Here is an 18,710-nt window from a genome sequence, read left to right on the forward strand (position 1 = left end):
TACAGCCGCAAAGCCAAGATGGCCGCGCCGGAGAAGGAGCAGGAAGAGCAGGAAGAGCAGGAGGAGCAGGAGGAGCAGGAGCAGGAGGAGCAGGAAGAGCAGGAAGAGCAGGAGGAGCAGGAGGAGCAGGAGCAGGAGGAGCAGGAAGAGCAGGAAGAGCAGGAGGAGCAGACGAAGTGAACCCTTCTACCGCCTCCTTCAGACTACACTGATGGCTCCAACAATATCACTCTTCAACCACAATCTCCAGCATTTCCCTTGTTTAGTTTACTTAGTCGAGCGAGGCACTGATGTGTTTGGAGGGTCCCATTCATGTAAAGGGGGATAGAAGGTTAGGCTGGTATTTTCTGTGTAGTTGAATGGCTGCATACTGAGGGATTATAGTTTGTTTGATCAGTAGGAATAGGGCTAATCACTTGTCATTAAATCAGTAACACTGTTCTTTGTGTGGATTTAGATAACCTGTGAATGTATCTTCAAAGCTGAAGCTGGTTCTGGTCCTTTATGTCTGTTTGAAGAATAAATGCCCTATTTTTTCCCGTCATTTATTTTTAACTGTTAATATGCGTGGACACAAATTAACCCAGCTTTGTTAACTTGTGTTACATAATCAGCATACTAGAAGCATAGACATTCAGTCACTAGACTTTGTAAGAGCGGTAACCCTTGCCTTTGACGCACACGACTCTTCTAGTTAAAGGTCCGCAGACTCTGAAGATCAGGTCAGAACTCGGGAATGCGTTTCATTCTGACCTAACCTGTCGCTCCTGTCAAGGAGTCGGTTCCTCCAGACTCCTGTCAACACCCGACACAAACAGCAGCAGTACAGACTTGTTTGTCTTCAGCACTCCAATGTTTCACTCTGCATCTCACGATAGCCGGACAGATCCACGACATACAATGGCCAAAGTAAAAAGTAATGTGTTGGCTATGTTTGCCATGGCAAGAGCACCAGACATTCTTCGCTAGTTATGAGTAAGACTTTCCCTAAATGCAGTACTCGGCCCACACCTCTCATCACGGAGCCGGTTAAACATAGCCATTACAAGGCATTCCTTCTTGTAATGGCTCCACGCCGCCACTAAACGTCGCTGTTCTGCTCAGAAGCAAGCCGCTGCAGATGAGGCGTGCTAAGCGTTATCTAGTTATTGATCGTTTAGTCTTCGAGAGAAAACATTGTCATTAGGTCGGTATGGCCAATGAGTTTACTGCATATGTTGGATTAGGTTATTGAGCGAATAGAAGATTGATAATTTAGACATGCTGTAAGGCTGTACATCGCCACGAGGTGGCGTTTAACGTTGACAGAATATTACAGTACATAAGGTAGAATTAGGTTGATGCTATTTAAACAAGAAAAGCTATGGGATTATACTGTAATGAGATGGTTATGAAGACATTTTGTATGTACACATTGGCTGAAAAGAGGGCATACCTCATATACTCGGAGATTGTGAGGTATAATGAGATGTATGGATACTCTACCTTCCCTGTATAATGTGTTGGTTTACTAGGACTACACAACACAGAGCTGGCACAGGTTATGTTGTGAAAACAAACAGTAATATCTAGAAGTGGAAGCAGTCTCAGCCACCACAGTGGCCCAGTCCTGTTATATAAAATGACTAATTGAAGAAAAAAAAGAGAGAAGTTAATGTTAGCGCACCCAAACGCATTTCTTTATCGTAAACATAGTTGTCTACTAATGCTTTTACCACATTCGATATAGCCGGTTAGAAATTAAACCATGATCAAAGGCCAAGTGAGAAAGGGCTATTTCTTTTCAGGGAAAATGTTTCTAAAGAACTGATTGTGATCATACAAGAGGTCAGCTATGCCCTGTATAAGGAGATCTATGGATCTATGTATCAACTGGTTCCAGCAGGATTAACCAAAACAACTAAATGTTGTGATCCAGATGCAGTGTTTACATTTGAACCACAACTGCTAGTGGAAGTTGGGGTATAATCAGCTTTTCATCCAATAGCACCTAACAGAAAACATGGAAGTAACCAACAACAGCCAATATTGAAAAACCTTTTTATTCAAACTTTCCACATTCCCAGGAATGAAATAAACAAAAATACTTGCAGCCCGGTATTAGGAGGTACAAACACTGACACTCATTCAGGAAATAGAGAACCAAAATATCCGCTTTAAACAAAAACATGTCAAATAAAAACAGACTTAATTTGTCAGCAACTCCCCACCACTCCTATGAAGTCAGTTAATCCTGCTGACAAATGCTGTTTAAATAAAACCTCAACCGTATTTCCTTTACAATTACTACCACCACCACCATGACCACTACTTCTTCTTCTTCTTGTTCTTCTTGCCTCCGTCAGCCTGCTGGGAGTTAGAGTCTCCTCCTCCACTCTTCTGGGTGCGGGTTTTCAACTTGGGAATCATCTCTGCTACGTAAAACATGACATCTTTACCTGGAGAGACACACGGAACACAGCAGCTCAGTTACACCTCAAGAGTCACGGCCCATGTGTACCTAGAGACAGACACATTAGGCACTCAGTAGGCACTCGGTAGACTCACGCGAGGTGAACTTGTCTTGACAGAGGCTGCCGTCTTCCTGTTTGAGTTGAACTCTGACCCGACCTCTGAACTGTGCGTCTCTGTTCCATTCCCTGGGGTGCATGTGGTTCTGTATACAAACATGCACACTTCATATCAAACAGCAGCAAGAGGCATGGCTACTTGTTGTGGTATGTAAGTGGAATTTAAAATAAACAGCATGGTTCTGAAGCACAGTAACCACTGGCGACACAACTTATAGTGCACTATTTATAACACCGTCGTTAAAGCCAATCAGGTAACCGTGATGTCACTACAGCTCGAAGGAGGCTGGGGAGTTGGCCAGGGGATCTGCGGTCCATTCGGGTCAACCCCAGACATCAGTTTGTATGGAATGGTGGTGGTGTAAGGATGGTGTACTACTAGCACATGTGAATTTGCTGAATATTGACTAGTAGTATATTTCACATATAATTGCCTTACCTCCAAAAGAACATTGAGCCCAGCTGCACTCAGTACATCTTTGATCTCAGAACAGGAAGGATTTTCTACTGCCTGCGATTACAAAAAAATTGAATAAAACCGCAACAGTTCTATTTGTTGCAATTAATTGTAGCCTAAATGCAGACAAAACAGTTCCATTACAATCAAGTTCAGCCTTGTGAGGGTGACCTTACCTTCTCTGCCGCGATCCGTCGCCCCTCTGCCAGCGTCTTCTTACTGTTCAGGTAGACTGGATACACACAAATAAACCTACAATCACAAGAAAATGAGCATCACACGGTTAATACTGCAAAATGTATTAAAAAAAACACAACTGACTACAATAAGTAAACCATAGATCTCAACACATTGTATGCGGGGAGACTCAACAACTTGGTCCTTTGATTGGTGTTCAAAGTAATTGGTTAAAATGGATAAGGCGGTCATAACCGTAGACCACATCAGAATAGGCTCTGAATAGCTGTGCTTCAAACGCTTCCCATTTAATACCTATTTTTCGTTCAAATGTCTACTGTACTATTGTTCATTATTTGTTTTGACCTAGAAACGAGTTCATCGCAGTTTCAAATGGCAATGGCATAAAGGCCAACGTTAGTCAAATGTAATTTGCATTTAAATCATGGTGCAACCACCACCACCACATCTACAACTGGCCATAAGTTGTCCTGCGGCAATCATATCTAATCGACAGATGATAATGATAAAGTTTGCTTAAATTATATCAGACAGATTTCTGAGGTTCAAACAGCTGTTTGTCAAACAGCAAGTTTAGTCACACGTATCCTTACTGGGTTGAGGCTACATACCTAGCCTGCTCGAACCACCAATTTAAATGTAACGATCACATTACTATAGCTATGTGAATAGGCCAACGATTAGATATTTGCCTACCTCTCCTTATCCGCGGGATTTGTAGTAAGATACGCCATATTTTATCGACAGAGTCTTTATGACCACATGTATACGCTTATCCAGATATATCATATAGTTGTAGCAGTTTCCCTGGCTGCTGTGAACCACGCAGACTTATGACTTCTCGCGAGATCCGCTCGGATGCAGCACGACAACGAGAGCGCTCGATTTAAAGCACGGCATAACCCGAATGGGTGCGTCCAAGTGGTGCGGGGCCTTCAGTAAAGGAATGTATGTATAAGATAAGTTCATGATACGTCAAAACATACCCCACTGTAACTGTATTGTTTTGCTTAATGGCACGTTGAGTATTTTGCTCAAAAGTTGTAAAGAATAGTAGATACCGCCTACCATCGAAGGTGACTGTTTCCTGCAAATTCCAAGTTTTGGAACTTTGGAAGTCAGAAGCATACACCAACAATATATATATATATATATATATATATATATATATATATATATATATATATATATATATATATATATATAATTGTACAACTACAATCACTCCATAACTCACCATATTCCGTGATTAAGGATATTTGGCAACCAAGGTACTGCTTATCGAGCTGCAGATCTATTTTAACTGCGTCGCGATAGAAATCAAGCTATTTTAGAACGAACTATGGTGACGAATAGTTAGTATACAGATTCAGATTCTGCTTTGTTGGCCAGGTTTGCGTAACAAACAATGAATTTGACTTCGGTTAACCCTTTGCTCTCAAAGTACAACACTCAATACTTAACCTATTGTTAATATATAAAAAAGAAAACAAAAAAACAGAAAGAACAGTACGAAATATAAATATACTGTTAAATATACCGTATAACAATACAACATAATATATTAATTTGCAAAAAAGAATATACAATAACAACATTAGAGGAAGAAACAATATAAGGGGAAGAAGTGGTGCAATATCAGTGCAGTCATTATACGGCCAGAGATTTAAGATTTCAATATAAATATAAATACAGTGCAAGGCAGTTCAGTGCAATGGCAATATATTAATAACAACAATATTGGAATTGAAAATTTGAAATATACATGAGGTAGATGCAGAACAGTGTTGATAGACTTTGTTCTATCAACAAAGTTGGGGGCTATTTCGGAGACAATTAATGTATTATATCGGAAACTGTCGCTTTGACCTCACAGCCCCATTTGAGAACAGGCTCAGTCATTGGCATCAACAAATCCCCTCCCTTGGACAGGGCGCTAGTGTTGCCAGATTGGGCCTGATTTCCCGCCCAATCTGGCAACACTGCAGGGCGGCGCTCCGGCACAATAAACGCTCAAATCCCCGTATGTTATCACAGCTAGCTCTTTTAGCACGTCGGCTAGCCGTGTGACGCCGCTACTCTCTCCCGGACGACGCTCTGCCGCATCGGGGAACCTCGATACACTCGACCCCGTGTGCTTATTGCTTATTTCTGTACAGTAGCAACGATCGTGGATGCATTTATAATGATATAGATTAAATGATTGGGTCTTCATAGTTTGATCTTGTTGTGCGTTTTGTGACCGGTTTGGCGGGACTAGATCGGGCTAACAGTACGGGGAGCTAAAGGCTAAGTGAATAGAAGGAAGCTAACTCAGCTAGCTTAGCAACCTACCGCGGCTGTCATGGAAGACAAATCTTTTACGAAAGAATTAGACCAATGGATCGAACAGCTAAATGACTGTAAACAGTTATCGGAAAACCAAGTGAGAACACTCTGCGAAAAGGTATGTGCGAATTAACCGATTTATTTTCTTTTTAGTTCAGAAATTCCCCGTGTATAAATATGGCCTGTATTGCGAAACCGGATCCGACTAATTCCTGGAAGCCTCATCAAGGCGGCTACGGGTCCATTCGGTGTAAATCAGGTTTGATAACCTGCTCGATGAACAGGTATCAAAACTCATCCAGGCTTTTATATTTCGTGGTGACGTAGGGTTATATACAAATATATGCATTGTATGAATCACACTTTGCCCACCCATCCGTGTTCGGCCCTTGGTTGCAATCGAATCGATATGTTCTATCAATTAGACGGGTCCACATTTCGGCCTACTTATTAAGATATGTATGCTTTAATTCGACCGATCATCAAAGTTGTGTGCACATTTCGACCCAGATGCTTGGCACTGAATGTGTTATTACACGCGTACACTTTATACTGTAGTAGCTTTTTTTAAAAAAAGGTTCCCTTGATTGCATATAAAAAACTTCTTTAGTGGCTCTATGCCTGATCAGAAAATGAAATTGCATTATTCCTAATACCTGCTTGGCATGCCATTGGAATCCAATAAACAAACTACCCTCAGCGACGTTCGTGGTACTTCTTGTAGTTTGCCGAAATGATAATACATTTCATGGATAAATAGGATCACAATTGACGAGGGAGTCACACAACGCTTATTGTTGTGTGTGTGTGTGTGTGTGTGTGTGTGTGTGTGTGTGTGTGTGTGTGTGTGTGTGTGTGTGTGTGTGTGTGTGTATATTATATCCCGTTTTGCCATCGACCTAACCTTTATCTAGAACATCTTGGGGTTGGAAAAGGCAATGTCAACATGCTATAGCAAGTAGTGGATTTTAGGCAAATATTCTCACACTATTTGAATCATAACTTACTTGCTGCGGAAAATAAAATATGGCTTTCAAAATCTATATAATTAAGACTAAAATCGGTAGTTGCAATCTTGTTGTTGTTGAACCCATTAAAAGAAAACGTATTCAAGTTTTATAAGGTTTCATTCTGGTGTTTGAAACACCAGTTCTGATGCATAATGCATGTTTATAGTGTTCTCCATTTAATAATTGTAAGGCAAAAGTGATGTAAATTTGAATGCATTACCGCCTACTTGCCTAACTCTTTTTTTCTATTCTGTTTGCTCCTATTTGTTGACATTATAAACCTGCTTTTACTTTAAAGTTGCAACAAAGTATTTTAAACCATTTGTATAATGCAAGTTTCAAATTCGGGTTGTAATGTGTATATTTGGATCATTAGAACAACGGGTAAAGTATAATGTATAGCTGGATTTAAAATAAGAATGAGGTACCTTGAACTGCCTTGTTTTTCTTTCCTAGGCCAAGGAGATTCTGACCAAGGAGTCAAACGTCCAGGAGGTGAGACTGATAACAAACCTTCCACCATGTTTTATGGTCATTTCAACAAAGGATTTATATCTGTGACTGTTTCAGCGTGCATGTAAATAAGGGCGTGGCTGTAGCAAAGATCTGAATATATCAATCTGTTTAAGACGTGGTTATATGTCTTATATGACCGGCAACAAAGTAATCAATGCAATTTGGTCAAGGTCCCCAAAATAAGACCGTCATATAGATAAAACGGGAGCAAAATCCTATGTTTTGAAGTCTATGCTAACCAGTTTGTTGACGATACACTGAAAAGGTAGCACAAAGTTGATGTGAGTTCTAACAATAAGGATAACACGCACCTCCTCCTTTCTTGACCTCTCTGACCAAAACACACGTTTAAAATCTCCTGTTCTAATCAGGCTGAAACGGCACTTGCACTTTAATACCAGTTAGATCAGTTGCATTCCATTATGATTCACAACGCACTCACCCGATAAATAACACAGCTTGATGACGGCAGATTAGCCCCGAGCCTCTGACTTGCCCTTGCGGTTGGAGATATGTGATGAGTCAGCAGATCAGTTTCTTTCTATTAGGGAAGAAAGGGTAGACGATGGTCTGGTACTAGCCAAGTATCCACAGGATGTTAGGTTTCATACAAGTTGAAGCTCTGACCCAAGGAGGCCATAGCTGGTGCCAAATAAGAAAAAGGCAGCATTACTGTATTGTACTAGTGAGCCAAAAGTACAGACCGCTGTCCAGCCCTCGGTACTTGGCCAATGTGCTCTACCCGAGCAGTATGGGAGGTACTACCACCACCACCTTTGTCTTGTCAATGAGATGGCGCGATCAGGGCTGCTGACACTGGTTGCGTGTGTTGTTTTGCTGTTCTCCAGGTGAGATGCCCCGTCACAGTGTGTGGGGATGTGCACGGGCAATTCCACGACCTCATGGAGCTGTTCAAGATCGGAGGGAAGTCTCCCGACACCAACTACCTGTTCATGGGCGACTACGTTGACAGAGGCTACTACTCCGTGGAGACGGTCACACTGCTCGTCACTTTAAAGGTACCTTGCGGGTGGTATTTGTGTGGCATGGAGATTTAGAACGAATACAAAGGGAATTTGAGCGTGGGTGACTGTGGCTGCTCACTCATCTCCGATAGAGGTTGAGCCTGAACTTGTCTGATCATGGCGGGTCCTTAATGGCTCATCACTTACACCCATTTCTACTGTGTGTGGTTCATGAGGGGGCAGGAATAGATTGTCATGATGATGCATCACTATATTTTTGATGGTGTACAGAAGAAAGCGCAGCTAATGAAATACAATTACTGGGTCAAATTATTGCCCATGGTTGATGCAGGAAATTATCAAATGAAGTAAATCATGAGACATGATAATTTCCTGAAAACGGGAGAGTTCAGAGAAGGTCAAACCTTTTGCGCCCTCACTTGTCATCGTCTTTTGTGTGTGTGCAAACTAAGCTTATCAACTTGTTCCTGTATCTGTTCAACGTTCCTTGTTGAGATTTTATGTTGATCTTCCATGTTACTGTGTTTAACATTTAGGGTTCTTGCAGTGGTAGCCTAATGAGCCATAATTAAGTGGAGGTACTCTAATTACTCTGAGCCTACTAATGGACTAATCCCTTTGAAACTGTTTCATCAACCAAAGTGAGGAAAGAGGAAGATGTAATGTAATTAAGTGTTCTATTACATTGACTGCTCTCTGGTTGTTTGTAAAGAATACTAGGGGTCAGGGCTTGTTGCCATAGCAGACTTGAGGTGGCCCTATAAAGGTCTTTGAGACGGCCTTTGGAATGATGCAACCATCCTTACTTTTCCTCAATCTCATCTTGAATAACTAACCCTAGGCTAGAGGATTACCTACCTCGAACTAGGAGTCAAGTAGCCATTTCTCCAGTACTGAACTATCTGTTTGCCCCCACCCACCAGGTGCGTTTTCAGGAGCGAATCACCATCCTGCGTGGGAACCATGAGTCGCGACAGATCACACAGGTGTATGGCTTCTATGACGAATGTCTCCGGAAGTATGGCAACGCCAATGTCTGGAAGTACTTCACAGATCTCTTTGACTACCTGCCTCTCACAGCCCTGGTAGATGGACAGGTGAGACACTTGCAGACTGCTAAGATATTTACTTAACCAATGTTGCAAATGAATCAAATGAATTTTATTCTGTTATGTAGATTAATTAAAAAAAACATTGTAATTCTAGTTGCAGACTAAATAATGTACAATAATAATGATACTGTTCTCTAAAGTGGACAACCCCTTTTTGCTTTTGTCTCCAACCCAGATCTTTTGTCTCCACGGGGGTCTTTCACCTTCTATAGACACTCTGGATCATATACGAGCCCTGGACCGCCTGCAAGAGGTCCCACATGAGGTTAGCACAATTCCTCATCCTATTGACCCCAAGAATGTTCCAGGACTGAGGTTGGATGGTCTCAGGGGATGCTCAACTGAAAACGCTGTTCTTCAGTCTCTGAAAGCGCGTTCAAGTTTCAAAGTAGTCAAGCAGGGATCAGGGGTCAGTCCGTGCGTGAGCGTGCATCCGGGACCCAGGCTGCGTAGTTGTCCTTAATATGATCAAATCCTAATGTGCTATGGCAACAACTCGGGTGTGTTGGAGACGTGTACAATCTGTGATGGATCTGCATTAAGTCATTTGGCGTGGGGAGGGGGGTATGGAGTGTGTCCTGGGGTGTGGGCGGGTGCCGATCTGTTTTCGTCCCATCAAGGCTCTTGTGCATCGTTGGGCTTTGTTGTAACCCTAACCCCCCAGCTGCAACTATTCCCAGTAGCCTGAGGAAACATCTACTGACCTCAGAGCTGCTTCTTGTGAGTTTAGCCTCAGTTCCCAAGCAGAGCAGGAGATATTTTAGTCCTTTAGCTCAGAGCACCAGATAGACCACAAGCCAAAGCAGCAGACACTGTTTGACTCAAGAGACTGTGAGCATGCAAACTCTCGGTTGTTCAGTTCATTCAGCATGAGCTAGTTGAATCCGTTTTGAGTCCAGTTAGATTTCTGTGGATAGATTACATAAATGTTGCCCACGTATTTATTTTTATTTCTCATATGCATTCTATGTCCTTTTGATAAAAGAAATTGTGTGTGTCCGGCAGGGTCCCATGTGTGACCTGTTGTGGTCAGATCCTGATGACCGCGGTGGTTGGGGTATCTCTCCCCGAGGCGCTGGCTACACCTTTGGCCAGGACATCTCGGAGACATTCAACCATGCCAACGGGCTCACGCTGGTGTCCCGCGCCCATCAGCTGGTCATGGAGGTAAGCCCCGGCCCCAGTCGACGGGGCCTCACGTCCTTATCAGCATCCCAGAAATATGCTTGTAAACCCCAGCATGGGGCTGCAGGGTTTCTAATTTAAATGGGAGGAAAGTGCTGCAGATTCGAGTAGTTGACCTCTTGTGGGATCATAATGATGATGGGATGGGTCATCATTGTTTTACATCTTCTTGCAGTGAGAAGTTAAAACAATAATGAAAAGCTGTCTAACTTGTACATCAAGACAAAAGCAGACACACACACACCGCATTTGCTCCCGTGGCTTCTAGCGAAATGCTTACCGCAGTTAAGGGCTGGGATTCGGGGGAAGCCCAATGTAAAACGGCTTGACATCTAACGAAAGGGGCAGATTCAGTCTTTTTTTGTTTTACCAGATTGAGTAGATGGATAGTGCAATCAAATGTCTTGTTGATTGTAGTTTGAGATGGTGGCTCATGTTGAGTAATGGCCTGTTACTCTCTTCTAGGGTTACAACTGGGGCCATGATAAGAACGTGGTGACCATCTTCAGTGCTCCAAACTACTGCTACCGCTGTGGAAACCAGGCAGCCATCATGGAACTGGATGACACTCTCAAATACTCTTTGTAAGTAGTAACCTAGTAAGAGGGACGCCAAGGGTAGCGTTTCACTGACAGGGCCGAACCCAGTTCTGATGAGATCTTTGGTTACAGGGTTTTGCACTAACTAACCCTGCTGTTAAAGTCATTACTGTCTTTTCTTTTGTATCTTGATACAAAGGATGGAAGTACTAGGATTTACTTTAGCCAAAGTCCCATTAAAATACACTTTATATTCTAAACTGTTGCATACACGACTCTGAGAATGTAGGCTGACTGGTGCTATGTTAATGCAGAAACAGTATTAATGTGGAACAAGCAAGCCATAGTCTAGTGGATGAAGTGTAACTAATTTAAAACTAGTCTTTTCAACCAACCAAAGTGAGGGAAGGAGACATGACTTCTCAATCTAATGGCGCTCCTTCTCGACTTTCAGCCTGCAGTTCGACCCTGCTCCTCGCCGTGGAGAGCCCCATGTGACCAGACGCACTCCAGACTACTTCCTGTGAATGTCCAAAATCATCCCTGTCAATCACCCATCGAGCTCCACCCCGTACAGAAACATGGAGTCAGTACCAGGGAGAATAGAAACGAATGATTGGCTGAGAAACGGATGACGTAAAAGTATCTTAAAGAGCCAGGGCCCCCTTGTGTTCTGAATCTGTCATGACGCTGTGCTTCAGAAAAAAAGACAAAACACACATACGATCTGTTGAGCTATGTTGTTTTTATTTAGTTTAATACATGTTAGAAAATGATGAGATGATACAACTATCAACGTGGACCAAATGTGCCATATTCGACTCCTTTTACAACATGTACACCATTCAAAGTTTATTTTCTTTTGTTTTGTTTAGACCAGACGTATAACCCTACCTCCCCTATTCACTCTACATCACATCCTCTCATGGCATATGTGCTTTTTTCTGTTGCAAGATGATAAAAGAAAAAAAAAAAAGACAAAAAAAATATCCTTTTGAAACCTGATTGCTTCGAGTAGTTCAGCTGTCTGGCCAGCGCTGGTATATTACTGTAATTTGAATAAACACGACGGACGTATGAATTAAAACTTCCTGTTGACAAACGACTCAGCTGTTTGTGTTGGTTTTAAAGGTCCCATGGCATGAAAAGTTCACTTTATGAGGTTTTCTAACAATGAGTTCTCCTAGTCTGCATAGTTCTTTAAGCAGCTAGAAATCACGTTAAACGAGCTCCGCCTTTTGAAAAATGAAAGCTCAGACGCTCTGATTTCGAATTTGACGTGATAAGGGGCCATGTTACCTCCCCTTTCTCTGCCTTGCCCGCCCAGAGAATTTGACCCTCTGATCGAGACGATGAGCTACGACCGTGCGAGCGCAACGTGTGTGTGAATGCACACACTGTAACGCAAGTGTACACTTTGTTATTTGGCTAACCATTCTGCTGTCATGGCGCATAACACGTCAGGTTGTCTGGTATTTCCACAACGATACTCGTAGTGGGGGATATCTCAGCCATGGTTGAGAAGGAATTGGGGAAAGGAACTGTGGCTTTGACTCCCTGAAGTACATGAACCACGACATGGAGGTGAAAGGGATTGTCTCCCGCCGGAGCCCCGCTGCCGAAGCACCACCACCCGGTGCTGTACGCTGTCCGCTGCCCATGCGGTGGTGCCTCGGCTGCGGGCACCAGGGCTCTGGCGGGAGACAATCGCGGGCAACAATCCCTTTCTCCTCCATGTCGCGGTTCAATCTACTTCCGATTGATGTGGAAGTGGAAGAACCAGAGACGTCGGAGAACCCGACGCAGTCGTTGGAGATTAAAAATATCGTCTGGAGGCGCACACAGCTTTTGGCCGTGATAATATATATATTGATATCTATGTATAATAGGATATTTATTATTTAGATATAGAGCTCCAGGTCTCCCGCAGGAGCACCCGGAGTATTCTAGAATATTTACAAAACACGGCCAAAAGCTGTGTGCGCCTCGCCATTACATACATCCACTAAACACGAGCGCATGGAACTGTGGCCTCAAGCTGCTCAGGGCCACAACCCCACCCTCCACCTTGACCCGCCTCCACAAACGGCACGTTTGTGGAAAGCGCATTGTTGGACTGGCTCGTAGTGGCTGTAATTCTGCACCAAGGCTGAATTTAGTGAACGTCTTCAAGTACTGCATTAGGGGCCCATTAACACCTATATAAAAGCATCCATAAAGTAGCATGCCATGGGACCTCAGATTCGGCCTCCAAGAGCGCTCTATTTTCTTTATGTATATATATAATTTTTTAAATCATTTTTTTAATTACACAAAACAATTTACTTAACTTGAAAGGAAACATAAACATACAGCTCCTAATAGCATAAGAAAGAATTTTTACTGTGTCTGTCTGTCCCATAGAGGTCTGATCATGATAAACTAAAATGACCTTATTCTGACTGACCTGGCAACCCTACACATGTTGTTAATGCTCGGTGTTGCTGAGAGGGCAACAAGCAAGGAACATGATGTTTGATTCAGCGCCGCTGGTTTTGGATTGAAAGGGGATCGGGCCGAAATGAAAGCTGTTGATTTTTTAGGCTTTAAGACTGTGTTTTTTTTGTTTTGTTTTTTATCTATTTTTTATCTATGTTATTTGCTTATATATTATTCATTTATTTATTATTCATAGCATTTTCTTCCTTGCTAATTGTTTTGTTGATTTCTTGGGATTTGAATGTCATAATAATTCAGGCTTGATCTAGAAAGTGAAGTGAAGGAAGAGGAGACAATAAGATAGATGACGTTGTAGAGAATGAGACAATCATTACTGTATCTTTCTTTCAATTATTACAAATTAGTTTCATGCATATATTTTACTCTTGAACCTTGCTTTTGCACTTTTGTCTAATTTAACTGAAGTTATAATTGTGGTGCAGTGTTTTTATTGTGGAATTTATTGTTATCTTGATGACTTCTAAATAATAAATACAAATACAAACACAAATACAAATTTCAACTTTAACCTAAAATGTGAAAGGAAAAAGCAGTTCAAAGGGTTAAGACTCCAGCAATTTTATTGAAGATGTTTTGCTACTAAAAGTTGTAAGCCGCCTAGTGGACAAAACAGTTAGTGCTGTTTTAAAATATACAAGGCATTCAGAGAGTTAAGTAAAAGTAGAAATGTGGTAAGTGTGTAAGCTTTACTTTGACTGTTTTAGTGAGTATACTTAATAAGTAGTAAAATAATAGCAGAAAATCATGTTCAAAGGGGTACGGATAAAAACAGTAAGGGTTATGAACGCATACAGTTGCTTGTTCTCTGTGGCAAAACTACTCTATCAACTACTCTATCAACCGCAAAGCAGGGCCCCAAAATAGTGGCGAAGTCACGCCTCTTCCGGTATAGCCCACGGGACCTATGAGATCGAAAAATATGAATGGGTTTCAATGGAGAGAAAGTAACTATTTTCTGGTCCCAGTCTTTATATGCCCTGGATTACACATATGTTGTTTGTGGATTTAAATGATAATGCAAAGAAAACTAAAAAGAAGTTTGATAATGTTAGGTTTTGTGTGAGGCCGCTTTGTGAACCACAGCTCTTCGCTGTTCTCGACGCGAATGATATACTTCACCACCCACTCTTGGAACTCCGATACAGACATGGCGATCTCTCTGCTCCACTTCACCGCTTTTTTTCCAAGGGGAGGATAAAAGCATCGAAAGAGGAGAAAAACATTATAAATCGGGGCATGTGGAGATGCCGATGGGGAGATTGTCTGTCTTGTCCACGCCAGTCGCAGGGAGCGTGACGTCACATACGAGACGTGTAGTCTTTCTCATTGTGTTTTCTCTACAGCCTTTAACTGAACAATTGCACAATAAACGGTCAAACTCTTGACATGAAAAATTATCATTTAAATCCACAAACAACATATGTGTAATCCGGGGCATATTGGGACCAGAAGATAATTATTTTCTCTCCATTGAAAACCAATCATATTTTTCGATCTTATAGGTCCCATGGGCTCTACCGGAAGGGGCGTGACTTCGCCACTTTATGATCCTGCTTAGGGCCCACAGGTGAACAGGGCCGGCCCTGGGACCTATAATTGAAGAACACACAGAGGAACCCAATAAGGACAGCGGGAGGCTTAAAAGCGGGGGGCTGGTTATATACAGTGGAAGAATAAGGCAAAGAAAAGCCCTTTTTTTTTTCTTCTTGGTGCTGAAGTAGCTTTTTAAATATATATAATAAGGTTAATTTCATTTTAATATAAACACAAGGTTAATTTCATTTTAACCTTGTGTTCAAATGACTCCATATTGAGTAATCGTTTGAGTATCCAGTGGAAAAATCGAATTCGCTGTATATTTAATTGTAGTTGTACCTGGGGCACAGTATTGATTATTGGTGGATCCGTACTGCACATAACGTATGGGTATTTGAACGTGGATGAAGGCCGCATTCAGCATATAGTTAAGTATTATGTAAAAAGTCAACGGGCTTTTGTTGAAGCCAGTAATTTTGTAGTCCGTAATTTCAAACAGGCACATCGCGAGATTTGGTGGTAATCGCGCGGAACAGCGCCCATGTTGTTGGCAGCACCAGCGTGATGTTATTATGGCATACCTACATGGATGTTGGCCTACCATAGAATCATCATTATAAACAACTAATGGCCTACTAGCATGTAAGTACCTATTATACATTACAGGCCCGAATAACTGAACCAGTGATCGGTTTCTCTTAGACAACTAACCGTTTATTTATATTTCAATATTCTAGGTATAGCTTTACAAACATTACCTATTCAACGTTATTCGAAAACATCCACGGTAACATCTAGTTCATTATGTTTGATGTGGAATGAGTTGTCGTTTAAATCCGTTGTCCTATGCCAGGACACTTGCAGGACAGCGCTTCTAGAAATTTGGCGACATCTCATTTCCGCAGAAAGAATTGTCTAGTATCTACTGTCCTTTAGTTTTGTGTAATGTCAACAAATTAGGTTACTGAACACCCAATAGGTACTACCGTTTGATTCCCCCAATTACCCTAAAAAAACAATCCACAAGAAAATCGTATGAAAATAACTCTGTTGATTAAACCTTTGAGTCCACCTCGCCTACGAAGGTATTTTGCTGTTCCTTATTACATTGTGGAGAATGGTACATTCACATTTAGGGCGTTTAGCAGACGTTTTTTTTTTTATCCTAAACGACTTACAATGAGCACATTTGTCAGACATAAGTGATAATATAAACCCTGAAATGATTACCTCTCACGTTATGACATCTGTTTTTTGTAGCATCATGAAGAAAATACAAGGATTCTCTGTGTCATCCTGACACAGTGTTCCATATGGAGGATGTGGTTTTACATTACAAGCCTGCCGACGCAGGTCAACTAAGCAGCCTGATATGGCGGACAGAGACTGCGCTGGAGCCATTTCTCTGCCGGGTCTCGCCAACCTTTACACCCTGGTTTCCATCCACTAGTGACCGGCTGTTACCCATCCGACCATCCAAACCAGCTCCAACAGCCCATGGTTAGTGTGTTTGATCTACACACCATTGTAGTACTTGTACATTTTAGTGAGGGAGAATTTTAATGCAATTTTTCTTCTCAGACCTTGCTTTAAATGTTTAACTCTGTGTTTTGATTCTAGCCATCACCAGGAAGACCCAAGAAGACAACCAAACCCACCAGAACTCAAAAAACCTGACAAGCAGAGTAGGTTCTGGTGACCCTACCTCAAGCTCTCTCCCAGACAGATTAAAGTCAGATACAAGGGTGTATACGGCTGCTCATCCAGTATACAATAACAAACAAGACATTCAATCACAGATACCAGTAAACAGACTGCATGAGACCGACCATCAACAGAAGCCCACATTTGCGGTCGTCATCACTGACGCCGGGCCTGAAAATCAAACAGTTTTCTCCTGCAGCAGCATAACCCCAAGCACTAGACCGTCTCAAGGGAAACTAGGGAAATCCAATGATGTCTCGTACATTCCAAAACCCCCCCACTCTCCTCTTCCTCCCCTTGCAACCGTCAGCCAGCCGAGCCCACCCATCCACATTTCACCAGACAGGGCTAGGCCAACACTAGAAAAGAGGACACAGAAACCCGTGAGCAGACCACACATCCAAGACGGGGCCGTCAAAAGGTCCTGGAGCGTTGTGGCACATCACAGGCTTCCGCTGCGGAGTACCCCATCCCTTTCCAAACCCTTCCTCAAGACGGTGATCAGGCATGGGCTGCACCTGCAGCAGAGGGCCCGCTGGCTCCTCGGACAACACAACCTGGGGTCCGCTGGTGACCTGGAGCAGGTCAGCCACTATTACAGGTTTCTAGGAGGAAGATACCAGCTGATGATGATTGGATGTCATGGGAGGGGGATGTGTGAGTGAGTGGCGGTGACTTGTTGGATTAGGTGAAGTCTTTGTCTCAGAATATAGTAGATATTCTGAGGCATAGACTTCACCTAACTCAACAAGTCACCACTACCAGTTGTAAAAAAGATGAGCCTATATTATAGCCTCATCTTTTTCACAACTGGTGGTTTTCAAACGTTAACATTGGTATAAGAGATAGATTCTAACACAAGTTGATGTATACACTATGATGGAATTCCTCAAATAATGTTATTATTATAATATGTATATTATTTAGTTTTGATCTTGTGCAGTGTGGTTTTGGTTCTTTGGATGTGTATGACTGAGTGACAGGAATTATTTAAATTTCTTAATAGAGCGTAATCAGATGATGTTAAGCTGCTAGCAACACCAAGACCCCTCTAATCAATACTTCCTGTCCTGTGGTTCAAAGGTGTGGCGGCAGCTTAACCGCTCCATCAAGAGGTCCAGTCTGCCAACATGTAACGCCAACATCCAGAGGGAGCAGAAGCAGATCTGGGTCTTCTGTGATGTTCTCTACTCTGAGCACGTCGGGAAACACCTGAAAGAGGAGCTGGCTCTCTCTGGACAGATCACCCTCTCTGTGCCCAAACTGGGCAACATCCTCACCTTATAGCTCTCCGCACTATGGACTTTCAACATGTAACCAATGCAGACTCTGTCTGGACAGAAAGTCAAAAAGTTTAGAAATGTTCAACTTTTCAGGCAGCAACAGATCCGTCGGCCAATCAGACTGCGTTATGCAAATATGCGCAAGGACACTGTCCAATGAAATCGCCTTTGTAATACAACCCGGAAGAACACATGGATACGCCAACAAGCCCCCATCCGTGACGGGCGCATGTAGTGTGAAAAAGGCGTCACAGATGTGTTGGGACGCAGCAGGGACTGTGAATCAATAAACATTCCAAGTTATCCTATGTTAAGACAGAATGTGAAGCATTTATAAATAATTTGCCTACAGGCGAACATCAAATTTATTAAACAAAGATTTATTTTTGCAATGGCTGGTTTGTTTGTCTGTCAGTCATCTGAAAATCACATGATGTCGGAGGAACCCGGGAGCCTCCCCCACAGACCAAGACTGTAACAACAGGCCTTTTTCAAAGCGGCCCTTGAATGAGAGGGCGAGGATGAATGAATACAGTACAATGGCGTGTCAGTGCGCGTACCCCCACTCTTTTGTTTCTGTGAGGCACAGGCCTCTGCACTCCCCCTCTGACAGCTCCATAGATTTATAGGGCATTAGAGGGGAGAAAAAAAAAAAAAACTAGGTTACCGGATGTGACGTCGGGATCGAGGGTGCCTGCAGTGTTGCCAGATTGGGCCAGATTCCCAGCAAGATCTGGCAACACTGCAGCCAGTGTTTAAAATATGATAAATGGGAACCTCCAGGTAA

At 42.5% G+C, this 18,710-nt stretch overlaps 3 protein-coding genes across 3 annotated transcripts; 2 read left to right on the top strand and 1 right to left on the bottom strand.

The window, feature by feature from the left end:
* Positions 1-2,026: 2,026 nt before the first annotated feature.
* On the bottom strand, positions 2,027-4,052 carry srp19 (signal recognition particle 19). The gene is made up of 5 exons (XM_079747959.1): positions 3,922-4,052; positions 3,204-3,279; positions 3,010-3,081; positions 2,548-2,656; positions 2,027-2,438 (listed from the first exon to the last, which is right to left on the bottom strand). Exons 1-5 carry the CDS (start codon positions 3,957-3,959, stop codon positions 2,308-2,310), a joined length of 426 nt encoding a protein of 141 aa, XP_079604085.1. The 5' UTR covers positions 3,960-4,052; the 3' UTR covers positions 2,027-2,307.
* A 1,226-nt stretch (positions 4,053-5,278) lies between these two features.
* LOC307071590 (serine/threonine-protein phosphatase 2A catalytic subunit beta isoform) lies at positions 5,279-12,006 on the top strand. The gene is made up of 8 exons (XM_079730622.1): positions 5,279-5,671; positions 7,020-7,058; positions 7,928-8,098; positions 8,989-9,162; positions 9,353-9,442; positions 10,183-10,344; positions 10,828-10,946; positions 11,356-12,006. The coding sequence occupies exons 1-8, from the start codon at positions 5,570-5,572 to the stop codon at positions 11,426-11,428; spliced, it is 930 nt and encodes a 309-aa protein (XP_079586748.1). The 5' UTR covers positions 5,279-5,569; the 3' UTR covers positions 11,429-12,006.
* A 3,476-nt stretch (positions 12,007-15,482) lies between these two features.
* On the top strand, positions 15,483-18,315 carry shld3 (shieldin complex subunit 3). The gene is made up of 4 exons (XM_079735341.1): positions 15,483-15,578; positions 16,197-16,436; positions 16,557-17,224; positions 17,724-18,315. The coding sequence occupies exons 2-4, from the start codon at positions 16,250-16,252 to the stop codon at positions 17,925-17,927; spliced, it is 1,059 nt and encodes a 352-aa protein (XP_079591467.1). The 5' UTR covers positions 15,483-15,578; positions 16,197-16,249; the 3' UTR covers positions 17,928-18,315.
* The last annotated feature ends 395 nt before the right edge of the window (positions 18,316-18,710 follow it).

The sequence above is a fragment of the Pollachius pollachius genome, assembly GCF_949987615.1.
Source record: "Pollachius pollachius genome assembly, chromosome: 1".
In the NCBI taxonomy this organism is placed as follows: domain Eukaryota; kingdom Metazoa; phylum Chordata; class Actinopteri; order Gadiformes; family Gadidae; genus Pollachius; species Pollachius pollachius.